A 25,585-nucleotide genomic window follows, 5' to 3' on the forward strand; every position below is an offset into this window, starting at 1 on the left:
CAACCAACACATGAGGACCTAAATAGGTTCCTAGAACCCTTTAATTTCAAGCCATATTCCTCCATTTATTCACATTTTCTCTTATGGCAAGCCATTCCAAAGCCTAACAAAACTTTCGTCAAGCTACCGGAAAATTGCTCAAACCACCCACTTCTCCTCCATCATCTCTTCCTCTCTCCCCTCAACAAATTCTCTCGAAATTCCTTCTCCCTTTACTTTGAACCCCTATTTCTCATAGGACATCCAAGCCCTCTCTCTCTTTGATGCTAAACTCATGAATACTTAGCTTCCATGACACAAACTTCTCAAGCCAAGCCATATATTTATCTGTAAGTAACTGTTGGAGGAATAGGGCTTGAAATTGAAGGGTTCTAGTATCTTTTGACACATGGATCTAGCATGCTTTCTTTGGAATTCCGAGGGCCCAAAATGACATCACCGTACTCGGGTGTTCACCTTTCTTCGATTCCCTCATGAAGGGTAACTCACCTCAACTAGACTACTACATCAACGATCGTCGACAACATGGGGTATAACCTTGCTGATGGTATCTACCCAAAGTAGGCAACACTTGTCCAATCAATTAGACATCCTGAGAATGTGGCAAATGAGTATTTTTCCACCAAGCAACAGGCGTACCGAAAGGACATTGAAAGAGCTTTTGGGATTCTTCAAGCTTGATTTGCAATCATTAGACAACCGGTAAGAGGGTGGCGTCTAGCAAAACTTAACTCCATCATGTTGACGTGTATAATATTGCACAACATGATTGTGGAAGACGAATGAAATGACTACTATGATGGAGAGTCCGATGACGAAGATTTTGATCCAAATAGGTCAAGGAGATATCGTGCATTGATATATGATATAGCTGATTTTCCTCAGGATCTAAGAACAAGGAGATCATACACGAGTCGATATAGAGCAATACGTTGTCCTGTTGCAAACAATGGCTTACAAGAAGACCTTGTTGCGCATCTCTGGAACATACAGGGCAAGAACAATGATTGTGTGGCTTGTTTTTACTTTGAGTTGTGTGGCTTAATTTTACTTCGAGTTATGTGGCTTGTTTTTATTTTAAGATGTGTGGCTTGTTTTCATTTATGTGGTGTGTTGTAATAAATTGAATTCATTATTACTTCTCTGCGTGGCTTGTGATCTATACAAATAACAGGCATAAAACATGTGATAGAGCTGACAATATTAGATTTCTCATCATCAAAAGAGAAAAAGAAAGATTCTGGAAAGCACAATAAACAATGTGATAGAGCTGACCAAAGAAGTAAAGCCTATCACATACTAAGAATAATCTCCACTTCTTTTTGCCTCCTGAATGAAGGACTAAACATGAAAGAGAAAACAACTTCACTGAATTTAACCAAACCAATCTTGAATACCTAAAGTGATAACTGTGATATTTTATAAATATACAAGCTTCCAATGGATCTTAAATCTGGCACATGATGGTTAATCAAGCTTGGTATTTTTCCAAAAGGAAAACAAATCACTAGGTGAATGCATGCCAAGGATGATATGAATTCTTGGCCACGACTGCATCTATTAAGAATTATGAAGATTCTGCTTTTTAAAGGAGATAATATGCATAGATGACATAAAATAAAAATTCTTAGGAAACGGGCGCATAAAACTATAATAATATAATAATATAATAATATAAATACAACAACTACTTTAATATAAAGAATACGAACTACTAATATAAGGGCTACAAGCTACTTTTATATAAAGACTACAAACTATTATCAACTTAAATATTAAAGACACCAACTACTTTAATATAAAGACACAAACCAGTAATATTAAATAGTTAAATCATCTTCATTTTGGAATGTTGGATGATAGTCATCTGATGGTAAACTAGTATTTGGAAACAATTCACGAGAACGATGTTGCTCTCGAATTGCCCTCTTTTTCCCCTCAAAAAACTCTTTAAAGTTTGGAGTCATGTCTGCGGTATTCCTAGCCATGTTCCTCTCATCCATCTCTTCTTGCCGTTGTTGATCCATTTGCTCATATCTCTTCCTTTTATCCTCTTTTGCCTTAGCGGTTTTTTTTGCAAGAGTTCGCAAGGCGGAAACAATTTCATCCCCAACGGCCTTGGCATCCCTTTCCTTGGCCCTTTGCTTCTCTTTTCTTGCCTTGTTTCGTCCTAGTGTCCTAGGGATAGATGGTTGACTTGGCGACAGATTTTCTACACTGTGTGGTGATTGTTCATCATCCTCCTCCAAATTAAAGCTCACATGAATTCTTTGGCTAGATGGAGTACCATATATTTCCTCCAGTGGATCTTGAAAACCCACCCAATGTTAAACAATATCCCAACAATGATCAAATTTAAATGGTGTCTTGCCATAAATTTCATCTATTTGGCGTCGCTAAAAAAAATGAAAAATACCAAAACTTATAAACACATTTATTTCTAAAATACCAATATAAATAATTAAAACAAACATAAAAAATAATAACTCACTAAATCAGAGATATTACTTCCACTAGTGTAGGTTTTTTCGGTAGTTTTGATGGCTCGATGCCATAGGTTGCAGCTCGGATAGATGTGCTTCTTCTATCTGCTAGCATAACTCTCATGGTTTCTAAAAATTGAAGGATTGATGATGCCTTCCATAGACTCTGTGTATTTTTGTGAGATACGTTCCCAAAGCCCAATGCTTCTTTGGTTAGTACCCATAACGTTATCTTAGGAGACTTTTATGAAAGCCTTGCAAAGATGTTCATCTTCCACCCGTGACCAATTTCATCCCTTCAAAGTTTGGGACATTTTTCAAACAAGAAAGAGTGTGGAGAGTATTTGACAACAAGAAAGAGTGTAAAGAAAATAAATTTGTAGGAAATAAGTGTGGAAAATATTTGACAATAAGAAAGAGTGTGGAAAGTTGTGAATAAGTAGAGAATGTGATAGAATTTGTAAGAAATGTGGAATGAAATGAGTGGGAGGGGTATTTATATACAAATTTTAGGTTTTTAAATTTAAAAAATAATAATAATAAAGCCAACAAAGGCAATTTAATAAATAATAAATTAATTAATTGGAAGGGTTTCATGGAGGGTCATGACCCTGAATTTTTTATTGAATTTTTATAATTTTTTTAAACAACACCAAACATTTAAAAACATGAAGACATTAGAAAAAAAAAAAAAGAAAAAAAAAAAGAATGGGTTTCAATGTTTGAGCTCCAATGGTCATGAACAAGAATTTTTTTTAAACAACACTTGAAAAGATTTGAAAAGCTAACCACATTTTTTATTATTATTTATTTATTTATATTTTAAAAAAAGGGAATGGGTAGGTCTGACCTCCAACAGTCATTACCAACAATTTTTTATATTTTTTTCTTACACTACGAATTGAAACATTCAAAAAGGCTTTTAAAAATCTATATATATCCAGCTGACATCATCAATGACGTCAGCGTGCTTTAATGTTGGCTATTGAAAAGCACATGCATGGGTCCCACAACAAATTTGGCCTAGGCCAAAGCTGGGCTACATGTGGCCTGGTTGGAGGGCTAAAGGGCCAAATGTGGCCAAAATTTTATTTAGCCCATGACTACAGATGGATTTTGTAGTCCATGGCTGGAGATGGCCTTATAGGCACTGTAAGCTCCTTCTTCCCAAGAAACCCTTGTTGGTTCTCTCTAATTTTACCAAGTCTTCCCCTCAATTTCTCTTCTATTTCTTCGATTCAACCTCTTTTTATGAAATCTCCCCCAATCCAAATACACAGATACAAGATTTTTAGGAGCTCTGGAATCTTCCCATAGCTATCCATGTGGCAATCTCCTATCTTTGGCTGCAATCTCTCCTTTTTTCCTCCCTTATTTCATGACAAGAGCTGGTGGGAGAAAGAAGTGGGTAATGGTGTTGGTCTGAAAGGTGTTTTGCTCAAGTATCCCTTGGTTTTTCGGATGGCCTGTGTTGGGTTTGTCTTTGGCCATGTGCTGGAGACTCCCAGCAGCCTGCACATGCAAACATCTTTTGGTTTTTCAGATGGTCTAGCGTGGTTTTGTCTCTAGCCATGTGCTGGAGACTTTCAGATATTTTCTAAGTCACTTGGGCCATTCCCTAAGGTGATGAGCTAGTTTACTAAGGGAATAGACCAACTTTCTAAAGTGATAGACTATTTTTACTAAGGTGATGGACCAATTTTCTAAGATAATGGGCTACTTTTTTCTCTCTTTCATGCTTACCATATATTTGGGGTCAAGAAATGGGCTTGAGTTTTGGGGCTCCCAAGCAGCCTCAAAAACTTCCACTTCTTGGCTCATCAATGGGCCTCGTGAATGCTCTTAACCATCTATACCGTAACCCACTCAGCAAGCCTCAGACATTTGCGTGGCTTGGGCCCATTTAAGCTTGTAGCATGACTAAGTGTAAAATAAAAAGTTTTTCGCTTGGCATAGCATGTCAATTGGCTTGCTCGTGCTCGAATTTCATCGTATTATAAAGGGCTATGGTCGAGTCAAAACAGCGCTTAGCAGGATAATTAGCATGGGTTCATAAAGCTGATGCATTTTATAAGCTCGTTTCAACTCTTAGCGTGTGTTTCCCTTTTTCAGCCTAGGCGGCCGACGAAAGGAACTTTTGGTCCTTCTTCTGTTGAGTGCGGGGTGTGTCACCACCAAGCCCCGAATTTGGGCTTGAATGGAATGTGAGTAGATAGGTGTGTTGCGCTTCTAACTTATGATCAAACGATTGATTGGCCAAGCCAGTAACCTCCTCTTGGCCTAGGTTCTTTCACTTCCTCGACTAAATGTGCATCTAAAAGTAAATACAAGAATTAAAGTGCGACAAAATAAATCAAAGCAATAAGTAAAGCAAGAACGAAATCAAAGCGATAAGAACAATAAGAGCAATAAACTAAATTAAACTTGATAAAAGTGCGATAACAATGAAAGGTAAAGCAATTGAAATAAACTTGAATTTAAATGACAAGAAATATAAATTGCAAGAATTTTAACTTAGACTAAGGAAATGAAGAACTTGCTATACTAGATGCTTGAAAAGTAAAATCCTAAGTGTAGGAAAAGAAAATTGCAAGATGAAAAGTAGGTTTGTCTGTCTGATGTTGTGTGTCTTCTGTCTTCGTTTGGTGAAGTTTATATAGGGCATTCGTCAGCCCATGGGGTGGCCATTGATGGCCAAATATCAACTCTTTTAAAAAATCTTTCCCTTTGAAGCCCCTCCTAAATCCGTGGGATTACATTGATTGAAATATTCTGACATGCTTGATATTTTCTTGCTTTGGAACATTCGGAATTATTATTAACCTCCTCGATTTACTTCCTTGTGAAACCTCCATCATGTGCACATAATCCTCTGGAAATCCTGGGCTTGAATTGGTAGCTTGGGCTCGGACCTCCGAGCTCTCTTAAAGGGCCAACCATTTTTATATAATAATAAAATTCTCATATTTCAATTGCCCAAAATCCTTCCAAATAAGCCCCATCAGACACCGCCGAACACATATTTGTGTTTATATATAATATATATATATATATGTATATATGTATATACATATAAGTAAACCCTCCAGTCGTATGCTTGCAAAGGTTCTACAGCTCCAACTCCCAAACTCCCAAAATTCGGCGCGAAGAGCGTAATTCTTGGCTGCAAATTTCAACAGCCCATTCTCCTTCGAGCTTCTAGCCATATTCAAAGAAAGCCCAACCCATTCTTGCAAAAGCCCTAGAGCCTAACCCTCAAGAATGCCCAAGCTCCAGCCGCATAAACCTCGCGGCACTCGATTGCTCCAAACCTTCGAAAACCCAGCCGCAATTCGTTCACTCATAACACTCGCCCATACCTCCTTCGAACACCTAGCCACGTTGGACCACGACCCGACCACTTTCTCCAGCTTACTCGGTCGTTATACCCCATTAGACCATGTCGCTCTAGACGTAGCCCAACTACGTTCGACCACACCTAGCTGTCTCACAAGCCCCGGATTTCCTCAACGAACCCCGGCCGCATTATCCAAGCATCAGAATCCGACCTCAATCCTTCAACCTATCGTGCCCAGCCTCATCTCACAGCCCAGCTCCTCCGGCAGTGCCCAGCTATCAAACCTAGTCGAATCTTCTAGCCACCCCCTGCCCAAGTCTTCAGCTCTAGCCCTGCCTTGCCTTCTAACCATATCCCGGCCGAATCTCTGCCAATCTAAATTCGACCTCAGATTCTGCCAATCCAAATCCGGTTGCTTGCATTTTTGGAAGCTACCCAACCTATCTTTTGAGCTTTCTAGCCTATGCCCAGCCATCAAGGTTCTAGCAGCGCTCGAACTTCTATCCGACCACTTGCATTTGGAAGTTGCCCAGCTTAGGTGAATTCACCACCCTCAAACAATGTGATAGGTTACATATTTGTTCAGTGTGGCATGTGTGCGAGCGTGTATGATAAACTTTCTCATGCCCAAATCGGGTTTCTTTTCAGTAAGGTATTGCGCTAGGCCGAGAATATACTTGGGCCTAGCATTGGATTTTTTGGGCCTCAACAATTTCTTTCTGTTTTTGTTTCATAGCAGTGTACTCAAAGAAATTAGTGGGCTTTTGTTTTTTATTTTTTTTATCAAAGAGGGAGAGAGTTGATCAGATTCTCCAAAGGCAAATGTATAACTTTTTTTTTTATATCTTTTACATCCACTAATTTGAAACACACCAGATATCCCAAAATTTTGGGAACCCATGTTGGCTTGCATTTATCATATATTTTTTTAAATGATACAATTTATTTGGTCGAATTTTTTATCTCAACAATTGCCCCCTCAAGCTTCGTGCGTGTTATGTCTTTACGCGTGTGGAGCTTGAGAAGCTTTTGTCTCAAAGTTGTGGAAGCACACAACAATATTGACAAGAAGTACTTTTCTTTATCAGAAATGCCATATAGTAAACACCCCAATTCATCTTTAGTTGGGATAAGTGCTTCTTTCTCTTGCTCTGAGCTCTCATCAAACCGAGACTCGTGCAGTGCACTGTGGAGGTAAGTAGAGTTGGTAGAGTCTCATTTCTGATTGAGAATGAAAAGCATGAGGCTTTACAATCAAATTCCAAGCCCTGGAATTTTAAGACGAAAAGAGGATGTTGTGGTACTCATGATAAGAATATGAAGAAGAGAGAAGAAAGGGAAGCGAGAATCTTAAGACGGAAGAATTACTGAGAAGGTAAGAGGAATGATTAAAAATTTTAAAATGGGAAGGAACGGCTAAAAGGATGGATGTTGGTGGGCAATGGCACAATAAGGTGCCCTCATCGAAAAAATCATTGTAGGTGCTTCAAATTGCTCATTTGCTTAGCGGGTGGCAGTGCACAGATTATCTTGTTTCCATTTTCAGCATTTAAGTAAATGTCTTTGTTCTTTTATTTTCATTTATTTTTATATTACTCAATTAACTTAAGTTTATAATGTAAATAAAGAAGTACCTCTATTTGAATTCAAATAAAAATATTAGAAAATCAAATTCCCACCAAGTCAAAATATGAAAAATTAGTTTTAGTGCAAAATAAGTCAATATATACTTCATAATAAAATCCCATAAAATCAAGTTTTCTTATTTGACGTGTAAAGAATAAAAGCTGCAAAAAATTTCTTGAGAAAATGATTATTTCGAAAACCATATTTCATACTTAGTCAATATTTTTGCATAATTTTTCATGTATGATATGAATGTATGAAGGGACTTAAGGTCAACCTAAGTAAAAAGTCTTAGATGTTCAATCCACAAAGAGTTTTTAGCCTTTCAAAATTGTACTTATGCTAAAAAATTCATGGATCCACAAGTGCTAGTAGGTGAAGTGTGGTGGAGATAGGTGGGCTATTTGGGAGGGGCGGGAGAGACAGAGAGCGGAAGAGGAAGGTGGATCAAAGGTGGGATTGCATAGGTGGGGTTTTTTTAAAAATTTTATTCTTTTTAAAATTTCATTAAATTACGAATTTACTCTTAATTTGGACAGAAATTTGGATGAAATTTGAAAAAAATGACGGTAGGCCCATTGGCTATTTTTACAACGTTTGGGTCCTTAATTTATTGAAAAATTTGATTAGGGGTAAATTGACAATAATGAAATAGTTCAGGGGGCAAAACCGCAAAAAACTCAAATTTTAATGTAGTAGAGGGAATCGGGTCGGGTGCAGCCCGATCGACCCATAAACAGAAACTAACGCGCCTAATAAAAGAGAAACCCTAGTAGGCACTTTTCCATCTCTTCAGCTGCCGCACTCCATTTGCTCCCTGCGCCTCCTCTCTACTTCCTCATTCTTAACCTTCGCTGTTCGGCACTGTAAGTAATGTTTTAGGGTTTGTTTTTCATATCATGGTTCTCTTCCATTGCAGCTACTCTAAAATGTAAAACGATTTGGAATATTTAGTGCCTGATTCGCATTCTTGTTTTAGTCCACGGTCGATTCGAATTAGTTAACTCTGTTTGATTGTGGCCCAAAATGGCACTGTAAAAGGGAATTGATTGTGATTTGTGTGTGTATGTGAGTAAGATAGTTGAACATGTTCATGGGGTTTTATGTAGTATAAATATTTGTGTGAAAAAGCTGGAAGCACCGTTAAAGGAAATTGAATTGTTGACTATGTATGATGAAGTTTGTGTGGTAATATTGCTTTATTTTAATCATGAGAGTAAAATAACTTTGGGTTCGAGGAATTAGGTTTAGGAGTTTTGGATCTGAAGTGTTATATGTTGTTTATGGTCGTTGATAGTGGGGTTTTCTTATCTGCTATTGTGATCTTTTTCAGTTTGCCAGATAATCTAATCTGCTATGCTGCTTAGTTTTTATTAGGTTTGGTTTGGTTTTGTGTAAGATTTATTTAAATCTACAAGTCCCTTTTTGTTTTGCTTTTATTTTTTTAGTTTCTCTGTTTTATTTTGTTTATTAGCATCTTAGTTAAAAAGCTTGGTTCTATGGGTTACATCAATATCATATTCTCTGAGCATGAAATGGATGAGAGTAGTTTTGTATTGTTTTCTTATCATTGCAGAAAGAGCTAGTTCTGCAAAATGGGTCGTGTTCGTACCAAGACTGTGAAGAAGTCCTCACGCCAGGTGATCGAGAGGTACTACTCAAAGATGACCTTGGACTTCCACACAAACAAGAAGATCTTGGAAGAGGTTGCAATCATCCCCTCAAAACGTCTCCGGAACAAGATTGCTGGGTTCTCCACTCACCTGATGAAGCGGATTCAAAAGGGTCCAGTCAGGGGTATCTCACTGAAACTGCAGGAAGAAGAGCGTGAGCGTCGCATGGACTATGTACCTGAACAATCTGCCATCAGGACTGAAGAAATCAAGGTCGATAAGGAGACCCTTGACATGCTTGCTGCTCTTGGCATGGCTGATCTTCCTGGGGTATCTGAAGCTGAGCCACAGGTTATGATCCCTAGCCAAGGTTATGGACGGGGTCCACAGGGTGGAAGGAGGTTCTGAGGCAATGGAAGCTTTGTGTTGTTTTTGAGAATCTGGAATTTAGTTATTTAAGTTTGCATTCGGTAGTAGTGATATGGCAAACATGGATCTTATTTTTGTATTTTAATTGAATGTTCGCTTGACGTTGAGTTTGGAAAATGGTACTTTTGTTTATTAAATGGAGTTAACATGCTTGCGTTTATGCAAATATTGTTGGTAGACCTCATATGTCGATGTGCATTTGATATTGTTTTTGTTGCAGTATTTTTCTTATTCTGAAGTGATCAGTTTAAGCTATGGAGACAATTATATGAGGCCCAAAGGTGTTTGTTGTATTATTTACAATATAATCAAGAGCAATCCTCCACTATTTAGTATTTGAGTATTTAGACATCTAGTCATGACGAACAAAATAGGTCAATAAAGGTTTTTTCAAATATAAAAGCAACACTAAAAATGGCAATAATATTTGATGTTTTTTTTTTCTTTTAAGTGAGTAATATTGTAATTCTATACAATCCCCACATAAAGGGGAGAAATACAATTACATTGTTGTTTGATATATATATATATATATATATATTACATAAAAATGAAGGGATGCAACTCGAGATAATAGAATTTTATTTCTTAAATTGTTGACAAATAATAAAAAAGAACAATTAGTATATAGTCAAGAAAACACAAGACAAGAGGGAACAAAATAAATCATGCCTTTTTTATTATTAGGACTTTATCAAGATAGATTTACACTTTAATAGGTGAATACCATATTAATTTGGTTTTTTTATAGCAAAATGTCTCTCATGTTAACGAAATTATCAAATTGCGTCCTTTTTTTTTTTTTTTTTTTGGTGTGTCATTCATGGTTCTCAAGGTTAATGTGAGTGCTCAAAAATAGTCCCTCCTGCTGTCATCTCCCATCTAAAACTCTGTTAAATTGTTGACGCTACGTACATATGGGACTCACACATCCAACGGTATCACACTACGTGGATTAATTTAGAATAATATTTAAAAATATATTTTTAATTTGTAAACCATAAAAAATAAAAAATATTGAAAACCAAGAGAAGAAAAACCCACCACCTTCATCGCCGCCCCCCGGCCCCGCCCCCACTCCTCCCCCCCCCACCAAAGTTTCTCCATGGAAGAACTCTATTTAATCCACCAATCTCTTAATAATCCACCACCATATTTTTCTTTGTTTTCCCCATCTCTCTTCAATCCATCCATTATTTTCAATTTCTCTCATCCCTCTTTTCTCTTATCATATTGTAACCCTAAGAATCAATCTCACTAAAAAGTATGAGAATTTGAAAAAGGTAATCATATTTATAAATTTGTCTTTATATTTGTTCCTATCTAGCAAACTATTTTCTCAATTTCCAATAGGAACAAAACAAGGAGTGGTAATCAGATTTATGAATTCTCGATAGAGTTGCATGTATCTTATCATTGCAGATGTACTTTAGTGGAGGTACGGAGTGAAGTTTCTCAAATTTTATTGATTTTGTAAAATCTGTAGATTGCTTTCCAAATGTCTCAGTTGCTTATAGAATTATATTGATTGTGCCTATGACTATGGTTGCTGGAACAAAACTTTTTCCTTTTGATTTATTCACTTGCCTCTACTATAATGCATACTACTTTTTTTATTCGGGTAAACTGCCAAATACCCCATGAACTATCACGCTTGTCGAAATCTTCACCATGAATTATTTTTTCAGCTAATTTAGCCCTCAGACTATTTTAAATGGTCAACGTAGCACATGTTGTTAAGTTTTTAGACTTCCATCCAATTTTCTGCTATTTATAAGGGTAAGTCTGTCATTTTACAAGGACAATACCAAAAAATAATAAAGAAAATGTAAAATCATGATTTCGTCTCTCTTTCTCTTTCTTTGTTCTTTTTCCTTTTCCGTCTCCTTCCTCTCTCTCTCTTTTCTTTCTTCTCTCCCCATCTATCTCTCCATATATGCCTCTCTCTCTCTCTCTCTCTCTCTCTCTCTCTCTCTCTCTCTCTCTCATTTTTCCTTCTTATTCTTCCCTCCTCTCACTTTCTTTCGAGAATCCGATTCAAAGTAGGCGTTGTCTTCTTCCCCAAGTGCACAATGCCTTCTCTACAACCCATATTCTGATATCCTGGTGCAGTCGCTCCAGATTCAACAGCATCAGCCAATTCGATCTGAAGAATTTTGTCCCAACCCTGAACCATTGTTCACTGCACCTCCAACCAAACCCAGAATGTGTTGGACACAAGAACTTCATGAAGCCTTTGTGGAAACTATGAACCAGCTTGATGGTAGTGAACGTGGGTAACACATGCTACCATGTTTTTTTTTTTGGTCATCATGTTATAGTTCTTTATTTCCATGGGTATGAGAAGTGACAGCTTCTTTTGTCATTGACTAATAACTAACAAACAGGAGCTACTCCTAAGGGTATTCACTTGAAAACCCTTGTGGATGTGGGATTGCAGACAGAGAGTCTTGGGAAGGGGCTGGAGAAGATGTTGATTGCCTTCCCCAACACCCCCCCTTTCTTTTTTCTTTCAGTTTTGTAGTTTTAACAATTTAATTATTTTAAACTTAAAAAAATTAAATTTTAATTGAACAGTGAGTCACATGCCTAACATGTGACATTTAGACAGAAAATTGGATGAAATTGCATGAAAACTAACGGCAAAGGCTAAATTGACCATTTAAAATAAGGGAGCTTTACTAATATACTCAAAATAGGAGCTGAAATTATTATTTTTTTTAAATAAAAAAAAACCCCACATGAAATGCACTTTAGAAATACACCCAAAATCCATTTACTACATAAAAAATGAGTGTTAAAGTTCCTATAAATTACATGACTGCCATTGATAAACTTAAAATAAGCCCAACACAAAAAACTCAAAAAAAACCCAAAATAAGCCCAGCAAGCCCGAAGTACATTGTTAATACATTATAGAAGTACATTGTTAATACCATGTCATCAAAAGTACATTGTTATTACCATGTCATAGAAGTACATTGTTAATACCATATCATAGAAGTACATTGTTATTACTATGTCATAGAAGTACATTGTTAATACCATTTCTTACAAAAATTCAAAAAATTCAAAAAAAAAAAATCCAAAATAGCCCAACAAGACATCCAATATCCTTTGCAGAAACCACCTCCAATTGTCCATAATTTCACCAAAAACAATTGCAAAAACAAAAGGAAATACCTCTACAAGAAAAAAAAAAAGAAAAAAAAAGTACACTGTTAATACTATGTCATAGAACTATCTTCCTAGTAAAAATCACATTATGCATATCATAAACTTCAAGTGCATAGCTATATATAGAGCAAATATAGAGCATGCTTTGTTACTGAAAATATGTCATAAAAGTACATTGTTAATATCATGTTATAGAAATCAACTCAATTGCATGGTATGAACAGTATAATAACTATTCATACCACTTACTAGAAGTTAACGACTACATCATTTCATTTGCATAATAGGTACGATAAAAGTGTACAACTCTATACCACTCAAAATCAATACTCAACAATGATAAAAATACAGAGAATGACTCCATCTCAACAATAGTTGCAGGTCTTGACATTCATAATGATGAAGCAACCTTGGAAGCTAAAGAGTGTGTTGAGGACAAGCTACAAAATTCAGAAATGACATTGCAAGTGAAACAGTTAACGATGATGAAAATTCAGAATGACCTTTCAGCAGTCCTTGCATGAAGATTGCAAGTGTGGTTTGTTTGATATACTTTCCTACCAATATCAAAGAGTTACATATAGTAACAAGGGAATTGCCTCAAAAGCATCAAAATGAAGATAATGTTGATCAACATTCCCAAATTGTCATTGTCAATCCCTCCATCTATTTCCAATTCGACATATAAATTGTCTAAATCTCTTCGGAATTAAGCAAGTCCTTAATGAACTCAGAGGGATGAAAGCATTCCCAAAATTACTTAGACAATTTATATGTCGAATTGGAAATAGATGGAGGGATTGACAATGACAATTTGGGATGCATACATACATACTGATTGGTGAATTGTTGAATTAAAGGTAGACTTGGTTTAAATTACTACATTCTCTGAAAAATTCAGCAGCAAAATCAACAATTTGCAATTGAAAATTTACCAACATAACCAGATGATAATGCAAAGCAAGAGAAGCTACAATTCACAAAACACAACCAAAAATCAAAATACTAAAAACTAATAAGAACAAAAACATCAAGATAAGGTAGTAACGCAACAATACCTGAGCCGATAAAAGAATCGAAATTCTGGTTCGAGATTAAACCTCAGATAGCCATTTTGCTCTGTACCTTTTGATTGAAGCTAAAGCTCAAACAATCAACTATTTCAGCTCAACAAGCTCTCACACCATTTCATAATTCAGAGTCTAGCAACTAAATAGCTGAATGCAAGGCAAGGAGTGAAACGACAACGTTTTCACGCTCTCAAAAGCTAAAATTGATCTCAAATAACTATACTATCAGCAACAGCATGAGGAGAGGATCAAAATTCATACCTGGATTGACAACAACTGCCACCGAAACCGCCAAAAAAGGTGTCGGAAAACTCGAAACCCTCGAAGGTTCTTGGAGCTCGCAACGACGAAATAAGGCTGGGCTCTCCGGGGCTGGGCTCAAGCGTGTTTCGCTGGCCTCCTCTAGTCATTTTCCGACCAGTCACGCGTCTAGCCATGGCCGGAGCACCAAGATCATCGGCCAAAATTGGCTGACCTGGTTTCTGTGAAGGGAGAGAGATGAGAGAGAGTGCTCATAATTTTTCAAAAAAACTAATTTAATACTAAAAGGATAATAAAGGTATTTGATTTAACTAAATAAACTAAAAAATTGTAACATCTGTTAGTTTTGGGTTTTTTTTTTGGTGTGTTTATATACATTGAATGGTATAGGGTTTTTTTTATAGAACTATGTCTTAGAATGGGTATTTAACTAATTATCTATTGAAATAATCTGAGAGCTAAATTGACTGAACAAATAATTTATGGTGAGATTTCAACAGTTGATATCATTCAAGGGGGTATTCGACAGTTTACCCTTTTTATTCACACTCTCTACGCGCTACATAAAATCATTTTATTTGTTGTTTTTTCGCAATTGTATACTAATGAAGGGGCTCATTTAGTTTATTGTCTAGGTCACCCAAAGTCAGGTCGGCCCTGCTATACACCCAACCCAATCACAACCTTACCTTCATCGCACACCACCCCCCCACCCGCAACCACCACAGATATCCTCCACCCTCTCTCTGTGTCCTCATGCTCTCTATGGCACTCTCTCTTCTCTCCTAGATAACGCAGGCCATTTTTATATCAACAAGTCGCTGCTTAAAATTTATATATATATATATATATATATATATTAAAGGTATTCCTCTTGACTTCGGACTTCGCATCTGGACCACACATCGGCAACGTGGAGGATCTCAAATTGCCGATGCCAGTGTCGTACATGAAAGGCTTCACCAGGTTTTACAAGTTTGCTGAGTGGCGTCGGAGGATTTGATAGAATTTGTAATGTGTCATTAAATTGTTCGATTTTAAAATTATTGGCATAAGCAAGGGATACACTAGTGTAGTAGTTTAGAGCAATTTGCTCCCCAAACTAAAATCTTAAGATCTAATCATAATATCTATATAATGTGTATGAATTTAATATTGTATCACTCCTCTCAATAAAGAATTTCCTATTTTTTTAAAAAAATTACGGAATGTGACTTTTTGCCTTGTGTCTGTATTTAGCGCTACACTTGGCTCCCAAAAGAAACATGGCCTTAACACCAAACATTCGAAAAATGCACTTCCAGTTGATGGTCCTAAGTAGATAATGGAATTCTCACTCAGCACCCCACAGTATCTCAACACCACCACTCCCTTCTCCACCCTCATCCACAACCAGAAACACCACTCCTCCTTCTCCCCCTCCTCCTCCGCCACCACTTCTCTCTCTTTCTCTCTCAAACCAACGCCACCTCCACTGCCAAATTCTGAAAACCCCACCAGCTCCTCCCCTCCCTCCAACCAAATTCGCCGCCCCAAAACCCTCAAAACCACTCCTTCCCCCTCCAAACCCACCTCCAAAATTCCCTCTAACCCCTTTAGGAACCTCATTAATCCCACCCATGTCCCTACCCCACCAATTAAGTCCACCACCAACACCAATTATCACCCCTTCACTGACAAGCTCTGGCTCACCAGCAAGCTCTCTCCCCCACCTCCACCTCCACCTCCACCACCCCAAAAGGAAAATCCTGAAGAAAATCGAAAACCCATCAAGGATGCCCCCCAGAAGAATTCGGATTTGCCCAAAATTAAGTTCCAGCAAGAGGGTAAAATCTTTGTGGGGAATTTGCCCAACTGGGTCAAGAAAAATGAGGTTTTTGACTTCTTCCGGCAATTCGGGCCCATAAAGAATGTGATTCTAATTAAGGGTCATGACAGTACTGAGAGAAATGCAGGTTTCGGGTTTGTTATTTATGGGGGTTCGACTGCTGCTAAGCCTGCCATGAAGGCGGTCGAGTTCGATGGCGTGGAGTTCCATGGGAGGGTTCTGACTGTTAAATTGGATGATGGGAGGAGATTGAAGGAAAAAACTGAGGAGAGGACGCGATGGACTGAAGGCAACGACGGGGTTGAGTATCGTTCTAACTGGCACAAAGAGCGGGACAGCTCGCGCAAGGAATTGCGCAAGATTATGGATACTGAGCCGGAGAACTGGCAGGCCATTGTTGGGTTTTTTGAGAGAATTAAGAAGGTAGAAGATCAGTAACACTCTTTATTCATTTATGTGCATTTCACATTCACCACATGTCAACATCCTAATCCATGACTTGTTTTCATATTTATAGCAGTTTAATTTGTGCTGCATGCTATTGAGTTATGAGGAATCTGATGTTCCTTGAATTATATTGTTCCAACTATTAAAGATTGGAAAAAGGAATCAGTCATAATGCCTGCCCATAAAGTTGAATCCAAATATTAATAATAGTAAGAGGTTCTTCTAGAGTTTACTGTATACAATGACTTGTCCAAATCACAATCTTTTTCAATTGCGAGAACTAATACAATACCCACCAGACACACGTTTTGTACATTTATATATATCTATGCTCTCTGTGGAGCTTATTCTGTGAATGGTTGCTTTTAATTTGAGCAAAAGTATACCGTCTTTGATTCAGTGTTGTGTACATAACACAAATGTTTGCTTGTACGTTTTTTCTTCTTTGTATCAGCCTTCTAGAGGAGAATATGGCCTGATGGTGAAGTATTATGCAAGGCGAGGGGACATGCATCGTGCTCGTGAAACTTTTGAGAGCATGCGAGCAAGAGGAATAGAGCCAACGTCGCATGTGTACACAAGGTAAAACTTTTTGTGTAATGTTTAGAATTTAAGCCTTCACTAATAGCTTTTATGGGGACATTTTTGATTTTGGGTTAAACACATTTTTGATCCTCTAAATTGTGGGCAAGTATCAGCAACTCTTGATTTCTAATTTCAGGAATAAAGCACCTTTTTCTCTTTTTAAAATTTTTTTTTTTTTTTTCTCAAATGTAACAAGGAAGTTCAATGAAAAACTTTAACTGATTTAGTTAATTGAATTCAACGACATGGCACTCAAGTCTCAAAAATTGGATTTTAATTGGTAATTACTGATGCTAGAAATTCTTGAGTATACTCCAGCAAATTTGATAAGGACTCATGATATTGATATCCCTTCCTATGTGAATTAGGGGCTCAGAGTTGAGTTAAAATTTAATTAAAGTGTAATTAGTACACTTGGTCACAATTAATTTAGATAAAGTTTCTTGCTATTTAATTAATGGATTCGTATAGTTGACACCCTTGTTTTATGAATAAAGGCTTTGTTGATTTGTGCTGGACTTTTTTCTGACCAGTTGAGTGATTAATGAGACATCATTGCTTGGAGTAGAAGTTTAGGGACTTTATTGAATCTTACATCCATTTACAAGGTAGTAAGATTGTTAAAGCTATGGCCTTTGTTTTAGCCTATCTTTTGGTGATTATTCTAGCTTATGGCCTTTGTTTTAGCCTATCTTTTGGTGATTATTCTAGCTTATGGCCTTTATGTAAGTTGCAATGTACAATTTTTTTTTATGTAACGTCTTCAGAGAAAATTACTGTCAAATCGCACCACCATTGGCTCATTTAGCTACAGTAGTTCCTCTCAACGTTTAATAAGAGGGATGCCCATAGGGGTTTGTTGAAATTATACCCCACATTGGAAATTGAAACCCTTGCCTTACAATGGGTAATGTCCTGGGCCTCTCCACCCATTGCCAATTGGTTTTGAGTTGGATGCTCTAATTCTGTCACGGTATCAAAACATACAATCCATGTGTTAGGCCCAATGACCACATGTGCTCCCATGTCATCCAAATATGAGTTGTCCACGTGTTTGACTTAAGTCATGACTCATGCACTATGGAAGTGGGTGTGCTTAGAGTTGGGATGGGTACCCAATGGGTGTTAGAGGTGGTGATGGTGGTGGTGGTGATGGTGATAGGTACCCATTGGGTGCCCATTGCCCATTCCTAGGCGTGTTCAGAATATATCCCACATCAAGAATGTAAAAGTCTTGCCTTAAAATATATAATGTCCCAAGTCTCAAATTGTATTGCCAATGGGTTTTGGGTTTGGATGCTCTAATGATCAAGGTTTAAGCTCTAATACATCCCTTGTTGTGTAGCTTACAAAAGTCAAATAATCATACTATGAATTTCATCATAGTTTGAATTGTAATAATAATGTCTAATTATAGATATATTTTGTGAGAGCATGTACTTTAAAGTTTTGAATTTCCTGTTTTGAATTTTAAAAGTTTGTATTGCGTGCAGCCTTATTCATGCTTATGCAGTTGGCAGAGACATGGAAGAAGCATTGTCATGTGTTAGAAAAATGAAGGAAGAGGGTATTGAAATGAGTTTGGTGACTTACGGTATAATGGTTGGGGGATTCGCGAAAGTTGGCAATGCCGAGTAAGTAAGCACATACATTTTTAGTTTAGTGTATCCGAAGAATTATAGTTGTAGGATATTTCATTTGCGAAGTGCTATTTTTTATTTTGTAGAACTATGGGGTATGCACATCAATAAATGCATATATATGGGCTTGCAATTAATATTTTTCTCCTTTAATTAGTAGAAATGTGTCACCTTTATTTTAATTTTCAATTCGTGACACCTGTCATGTAGCCATTCGTCAATTTATTATAGAAAATTAATAAAAAAGAGGAAAAAGAATCTCATCCAAGGAAACTTTTCATCTTTTATGTACCTTTTGCCTGAGCTCTTGTTGATGCACTGAAAGCAGTAAGGTCTCCAAGTTGTACAGATGTAATGTTCCTTATAAAATCAAGGACAGTAAGCTGCTGATTAACAATTGCATAACTAGTGACCTTAATTGACGCAATTGCCCGTTGCACTTGCTGCATGTTTCCTTCTTGCATCAAAGGTGCAAGTCACCAAACTAGGCATTCGAGTTTTGTTTTATTCCAAGTGATAACTTGTAATTGATTCTATAACTATAACATAGCAATTCTCGTGTATCCTTAATTTAATGTTACATGATGTTTGGAAGAGCTGCAGATCACTGGTTTAAGGAGGCCAAAAAGAGACATACAACATTGAATTCAATCATTTACGGGAATATTATATATGCTTATTGGTGAGTGTTCCAAATTCATTCTGTTGTTCCTTTCATTTTGGCATCATTGTATATTTATTGGTCATTATGTATCCATAAATTATGAGTATTACACCCCATCTAAAAGCTGAAAGATTGAGAAAGTTATTAACTCTTCATTACTTTTCTCTTGCATTAGTTAACTTTCTCTTAGATTATCAAGTGCTAGTAGTATTGTTACTCAAAATTCTGTATTAGAGGTCATCTTCATATGGTGTAACTTGTAAGTAAGATGCATGTTAAGTGGATTACTTTCCTTTTAAATTCATGTTGTTTCTGTCTTGCGTAAATTATAGTCAAACATGCAATATGAATCGCGCTGAGGCATTAGTGAGGGACATGGAAGAAGCAGGCATAGATGCTCCTATTGACATTTATCACACCATGATGGATGGCTACACCATGATTGGCAATGAAGATAAATGCTTGGTTGTGTTTGAACGACTCAAGGTACAAGCTTAGGTGAAAGTGTTTCTCTTGCCCAAGCGATACATATGTATATGCATCTGTGCTTGTGTCCCATAATCAAAAGTTCATTTTAAGAAGCGACATTTATTTCTATCAGATGATATTTGTAGATTTTGACTGGATTTGGATTTTTTTTTCTTTTCTATGTTCTGTAAGACAATTCATGATTAAAAAAAGGCAAGTAAATATGATTAAATATGTCCTCTTTGATTGAAAACATAGAAGACCTCTTTATACACAAAGAGTCAAAGACTAATGATTAATTAATAAAAAACCAAAATGTAGTTTCCATCTTAGTGCTGATTTAATTAGAGGAGCTTTACTTGGAAACTTAAAACAGAAAACTTAGTTACAACTTGCAAGTATCTGAAATTTAGAAATATAGGAATGATATGTTGATGCAGGAGCATCTACGAAGCTCTCTAAGATTACTTAGGCCCGTCACTCAATTGGGCTTGGGTTCTGTTTACTTTAAATTAGTAGTTACTTCTTTTGTTTTCCTATTCTTACTAGGATTTGGTTTAATTTCCTATGTCAATTAGGTTTTCTATATTCTAGTATAAGTAGGCTATTTAGAGACTCTTGTATTTAGTTTTTGTTGATGAATATAATTTCAGACTTTAGTCTATAGAGTTTCTAATGGGATTTTGCCCTAGAACTCAGTTATCTTCATTCCAACTTCGATTCTACTGCTTTATCCTTCTATCCTCTGTATTTTGGGTATGTTTGGGTTGCTGGACAGCAGCTTATAGCCGCTGCCCTGCATCATATGTACAAGTATAAAAATTAAATATAGGAGTTGTTTGTGTATGATGGTAGTAAAAGGGATGTAGCCTATCCTTTACTTTTGCCTCTAAAGGTTCTTAGATTGTCTGTTAAGATTTTAACTCTTGCCTATCAAACTACAAGAGACTGTTCAATACGTCCATAATGATTTGACTTATTTCTCCTCTGCATACTAATACTTGCTAATTGGCATATAGGAATGTGGGTTTACACCTTCAGTCATCAGTTATGGATGTCTGATCAATCTTTACATTAAGGTATGACTCCTTTTAAATTATTTTTTCCATTTTTACATGATAGTGACAATAAGCTGCCTCCAGATTTTGTTTTGTGCTATCATTTAAGGGCTTCCTGTTCCGTTAAGACACAAATTGCAGATTAAGTTTAACTTTTGGAACCTGAGAAATACTTCCTCATAAGGCTAACTTGGAGTATTAAAACGTGAATTTCCTTGTGTGAGTATGCTTACATGATACATCATTTCCTTGGCCAACTAAGAAATAAAGGGCAGGCCTTTCTTTGAGATACTCATCTTAAACCCAAGGTGGTGTTATTCTTCTAGTCTTCTATGTTTCCTTCTTTCCCTCCCGTGTCATGTTAGATTTTTATCTTCTAATACCTAAAGTATATGTATAAGTACAGAGCAATCAGTTTGCTATTTAACCCTTCCTTTCTTCCAATCACCCACCAATCAAAATGAAGAATGAAAAATGAAGTTTTTGCTTCACCATAACCTGATGATCCCTGTTATATACATACAAATCCTTCAAGGCTGTCAAATCTACTTAAAGAGGTGGTTACAACATTGTCACCTGAAGAAAACCCTAAATCGAACTGAGCCAAACTTTTTATATGTCCGCTAGTTTTTATGCCTACATGTTATTTGCGGGTGCTAATATCTGTTGAGGGTAGTTGTGTAAAACCTCGCTGGCGCAATGCTACTTGAAGTATTGCTATCGCCTTCATGTTCTTTCTCAGTGCATAGCTTTTGAGTTTGTTCTTTTGTTTCTTCTTTGAATGCCTTGAATTCAGATTATCACCATTTTGTTTGTGGGGTGTAAGTTTGTAAGTGTGTATTTATTATCATTTGGTATATCAAATATGCCTAACTTTCAGATTGCTATCAAAACTTTCAGATTGGAAAAGTTTCTAAAGCCTTGGAAATTAGCAAACTGATGGAATCAGCCAGCATAAAACATAACGTGAAGACCTACTCCATGTTAATCAATGGATTTTTGAAGTTAAAAGATTGGGCTAATGCATTTGCAGTCGTGGAAGATTTAGTGAAGGATGGTTTGAAGCCTGACATAGTCCTTTATAATAACATTATAACAGCATTCTGTGGAATGGGTAACATGAACCGTGCTGTTCGTACTGTCAAAGAAATGCAGAGGGAGAGGCATAGACCTACATCACGGACATTTATGCCAATAATACATGGTTTTGCAAGGGCTGGAGAAATGAGAAGAGCTCTTGAGATTTTCGATATGATGAGGATGAGTGGATGCATTCCCACTGTGCATACTTTCAATGCTCTGGTTCTTGGTCTTGTGGAGAAGCGACAGGTAAATATCCTTGAGACACACACCCACAGACAGACACATCCATATCAATCTTCTCAAATCAGGATGTCTGGATTTTAAAATTTACAGTTCTGCATGATTTATATTCCCATTCATTACAATCATGATTGAAACCGTGCAGAATTATGATTGAAACAAGGCTCAATATAAATGCACAACAATTATGATTGAAACAAAAGTAAGTTTCAACTGTTTCATAAAAAGAAGGAATGCTTAAAGCTGAATCATCCCTCCACAATCAGACTTGCTGGGACTCATTACTTAGTAGTGATTAAAGTGAAATACTGGACCTAAGCCTTTCCATACCTTTAAATAGAAGTTTGTTGAGCTAATGAATTGTTGCTATGCAATATCTGGTATGTTTCTATTTGTTGTGAAATAAGGACCACAAAAGATGTTCCAAATATTGATTTATGTCTCCATTGTGAACTCTTCTCCGCTGTACTTCTTAGTGTTTGAAAGTACATGTTGATTAATCCAGTCTGTTTTAGCTTGGAATCTTATATTATTTTGCTTCAGACTGCCTCCTGTTCACTCCAGAGGTAATCCAATGTATCTTTTATGTCTTGCAGATGGAGAAGGCTGTTGAAATATTGGATGAAATGACACTGGCGGGCATAAGCCCAGATGAACATACATACACAACTATCATGCATGGTTATGCATCTTTAGGTGACACGGGAAAAGCCTTCGAGTATTTTACCAAATTGAGGAATGAGGGCCTGGAGCTAGACGTGTATACATACGAGGCATTACTGAAGGCATGTTGCAAGGCAGGCAGAATGCAAAGTGCTTTAGCTGTCACCAAAGAAATGAGTGCTCAAAAAATTCCGAGGAACACCTTTGTGTACAACATATTAATTGATGGGTATAGTTTGTTTAAGCTCTTCAGCATGCACCAATATACTTCAAATTAGTGCTTTCATCAGTCTATATTTTACTTTTTTTTTTTTTTTTTGGGCAGGACGTTTATACAAAGTTATTGGATTCTACTTTTTCGCTGCTTCTCAACCTGTCTACTGACTATGGCTGTTTCCCTTCTGCAGATGGGCTCGAAGAGGTGATGTTTGGGAGGCTGCTGACTTGATGCAGCAAATGAAAAAGGACGGGGTGCGACCTGATATCCACACCTACACATCTTTCATAAATGCTTGTTGTAAGGCTGGAGACATGCAGGTATGCTCTTTAGTAAGTAATTATCTATTTCCTATTGTACCGTTGGTAAAGATAAGTTTGCATTACTTTAGCATATTCTTATTTGTTGTTGGTTGGGTTTTGATAGGTATTTTAGGATTTTTCAGGTCTTTGGAGACAGTTTTATTTAAATAGCATTACTTATTTGACCATTTTTTCATCAGCGATCCCTTGTCATCTTGCTCATTTAAGTTGGCCAAATGTGGGTTCTTAGAATACTAAATTTAGAAAACTAAAGTAACTTCATTTTCATTATAAATTCATTAGTTTAGTTCTGCAGTTCCGTCTTTTATGTACATTCTGTCTTTCAGAGAGCTGCAAAAACAATTGAAGAAATGGAAGCGTTTGGAGTGAAGCCAAATGTTAAAACCTACACTACGTTGATACATGGTTGGGCACGTGCTTCTCTCCCAGAGAAGGCTTTTAGATGCTTTAAGGAGATGAAGTTGGCGGGGTTGAAGCCAGACAAAGCTGTATACCATTGCTTGATGACATCTCTGCTGTCAAGGGCTACTGTTGCTGAAGCTTACATCTACTCTGGTCTTCTGTCCATTTGTAAGGAGATGATAGAATCTGGGTTGATTGTTGATATGGGAACTGCAGTTCACTGGTCGAGGTGCTTACGCAAGATTGAACGAACAGGTGGTGAGCTTACAGAAGCCCTGCAGAAGACCTTCCCTCCTGATTGGAGCTCATCTCATACTTTGGATGTGAGTTCGGACGTAGACAATGATGATGAACTAGATATTATTAGCAATGACGATGACATGGAGTTTGCTAATAGAATAGATGATGGCAACATTATGTCGAGGATGGTCTGAACAACAGAACATGGTCTAAATCATGTGCTTAAAGTTATTGACATAGGACATGGCATATGTGTTATGCACGTACAGCCGTTATGCTCTTGATGCTGGTTGCGGCAGAACTTCATTTGAAGCAGGAAAGCACTTTGCAGGATAAGCATCCCTGCTATTATTTTTATGGTCATTCTTCCTCTTCAGGCTTAAACGTCCCTTGTACAGAACAACCTTAATTTTGTGTATTAAAGAACATTTTGGTAATTAGAACTAGTTTTTCTTTTTTACCGCGCTTGACTATGCCTTTGCCCTTGATAGATAGGTCTAACTCCACATTGTACCATGGAGTTTTTGAGCCACTTCACCTATAATATATATAGATGCTAACTATGGGAGGATTTCAAAAGACGACTATTGATGGAAAATTATTGTAGTTGGTTTTTATTTATTTATATAAATGATAAATCTAATATAAACTATAGGGAGGAGAATTTAAAGTCGGTGCATGTAACGACCCGGTCCTAAACTAATAATTAAATACTAAATTATTAAAAAAAAGACAATGTTACCGCGGAATATTTTAATAGGTTTACATGTTGACTTGTTGACCGAGGAGACTTTGGTGAAATTGTTATATCCTGGTCCGAAAAGTGTTTAAATAATTAAAGCAAGAGAGAATAAATTTAAATGAGGAAATGAATTAAAATGAACATTAAAATAAAATGATTAGAATTAATTAAGGTTTTTGAGAAATTAAAATATTATTTAATATTATAAGGGGCAAAGGTCATTTTAAGTTTGGGAAGGAATTTGGAAATTTTGATTGTACTGTTGTATAGAGCACGTCGAAATGAGTCCTTAAACACGGAGTGGACTCGAATCAGAGTTGTAACGAAAAAGATATGATCAAAATACCCTAAGTGGCATAATCGTAATTGTTGCGAAAATGGTTGAAAAAAATCTGATTTTCTCTCTCTCTCCCGATTGCGCGCCCTCCCCCTTCGTTTCGCATAGCCGCCGCCACTAATCTCCATAGCCACCGCCACAGCTCACGGTTGGCCACGGGACCAGACTAGATCGCTCCGTCACTTCTCCCCCTTCCTTTCCCGACCAGCCTTCCTCTGGAACCCCCGGATTCCGTCGGAAAGAGCTCGGAATTGGTCGGTTTTGACAGAAACTTCACGGCGTCGATCTCTCTCCTCCGGCCATCAATTCAGTATAGCAAGGTATGGATTTTTAACTATTTTCCATGCTCTAGCTGATGGTTGGGTAGGATTTCATTGATTTTGAGTGTTGGTAGCTTGATTTTCAAATTGGATTTTTATCGATTTTGAAACCGTGATTCCGGCCACTTCCGGCCATTTTTTGGAAGGTATTAGGATAACCTTTTTATCGAGTCTTAATTGTTATTTGAGGTTAAATTGGAAATTAATTCGATTTAGGATTTTCTTTAAAGGTTGTTGCTTATCATTAATTAATATTATTTGATTATAAATAAAATATAATGTTATAGTTGTGCGGTACAGTATTTTATGGAATTTGTGTGAAAACAAGCGTT

General features: G+C 36.9%; 2 protein-coding genes across 2 annotated transcripts; both read left to right on the top strand.

Moving 5' to 3' along the window:
* The first annotated feature begins 8,193 nt into the window (after window positions 1-8,193).
* On the top strand, window positions 8,194-9,667 carry LOC117619968 (40S ribosomal protein S17). Its single transcript, XM_034350044.1, has 2 exons — window positions 8,194-8,312; window positions 9,023-9,667. Exon 2 carries the CDS (start codon window positions 9,042-9,044, stop codon window positions 9,465-9,467), a length of 426 nt encoding a protein of 141 aa, XP_034205935.1. The 5' UTR covers window positions 8,194-8,312; window positions 9,023-9,041; the 3' UTR covers window positions 9,468-9,667.
* Window positions 9,668-15,276: 5,609 nt separating this feature from the next.
* Window positions 15,277-24,479, top strand: LOC117619466 (pentatricopeptide repeat-containing protein At5g04810, chloroplastic). The gene is made up of 10 exons (XM_034349429.1): window positions 15,277-16,247; window positions 16,726-16,853; window positions 18,350-18,490; window positions 19,092-19,178; window positions 19,493-19,646; window positions 20,648-20,707; window positions 21,587-22,015; window positions 22,606-22,901; window positions 23,080-23,209; window positions 23,539-24,479. The coding sequence occupies exons 1-10, from the start codon at window positions 15,321-15,323 to the stop codon at window positions 24,046-24,048; spliced, it is 2,862 nt and encodes a 953-aa protein (XP_034205320.1). The 5' UTR covers window positions 15,277-15,320; the 3' UTR covers window positions 24,049-24,479.
* Window positions 24,480-25,585: the final 1,106 nt, after the last annotated feature.

The sequence above is a fragment of the Prunus dulcis genome, chromosome 2, assembly GCF_902201215.1.
Source record: "Prunus dulcis chromosome 2, ALMONDv2, whole genome shotgun sequence".
NCBI classification, from domain to species: domain Eukaryota; kingdom Viridiplantae; phylum Streptophyta; class Magnoliopsida; order Rosales; family Rosaceae; genus Prunus; species Prunus dulcis.

Coding starts and splice junctions, on each gene's coding strand:
- LOC117619968 (XM_034350044.1), top strand. CDS start 9,042: ATGGGTCGTGTTCGTACCAAGACTGTGAAGAAGTCCTCACGCCAGGTG.
- LOC117619466 (XM_034349429.1), top strand. CDS start 15,321: ATGGAATTCTCACTCAGCACCCCACAGTATCTCAACACCACCACTCCC. Junction 16,854..18,349: donor ACGTCGCATGTGTACACAAG/GTAAAACTTTTT, acceptor TATTGCGTGCAG/CCTTATTCATGCTTATGCAG. Junction 22,902..23,079: donor TACAACATATTAATTGATGG/GTATAGTTTGTT, acceptor TCCCTTCTGCAG/ATGGGCTCGAAGAGGTGATG.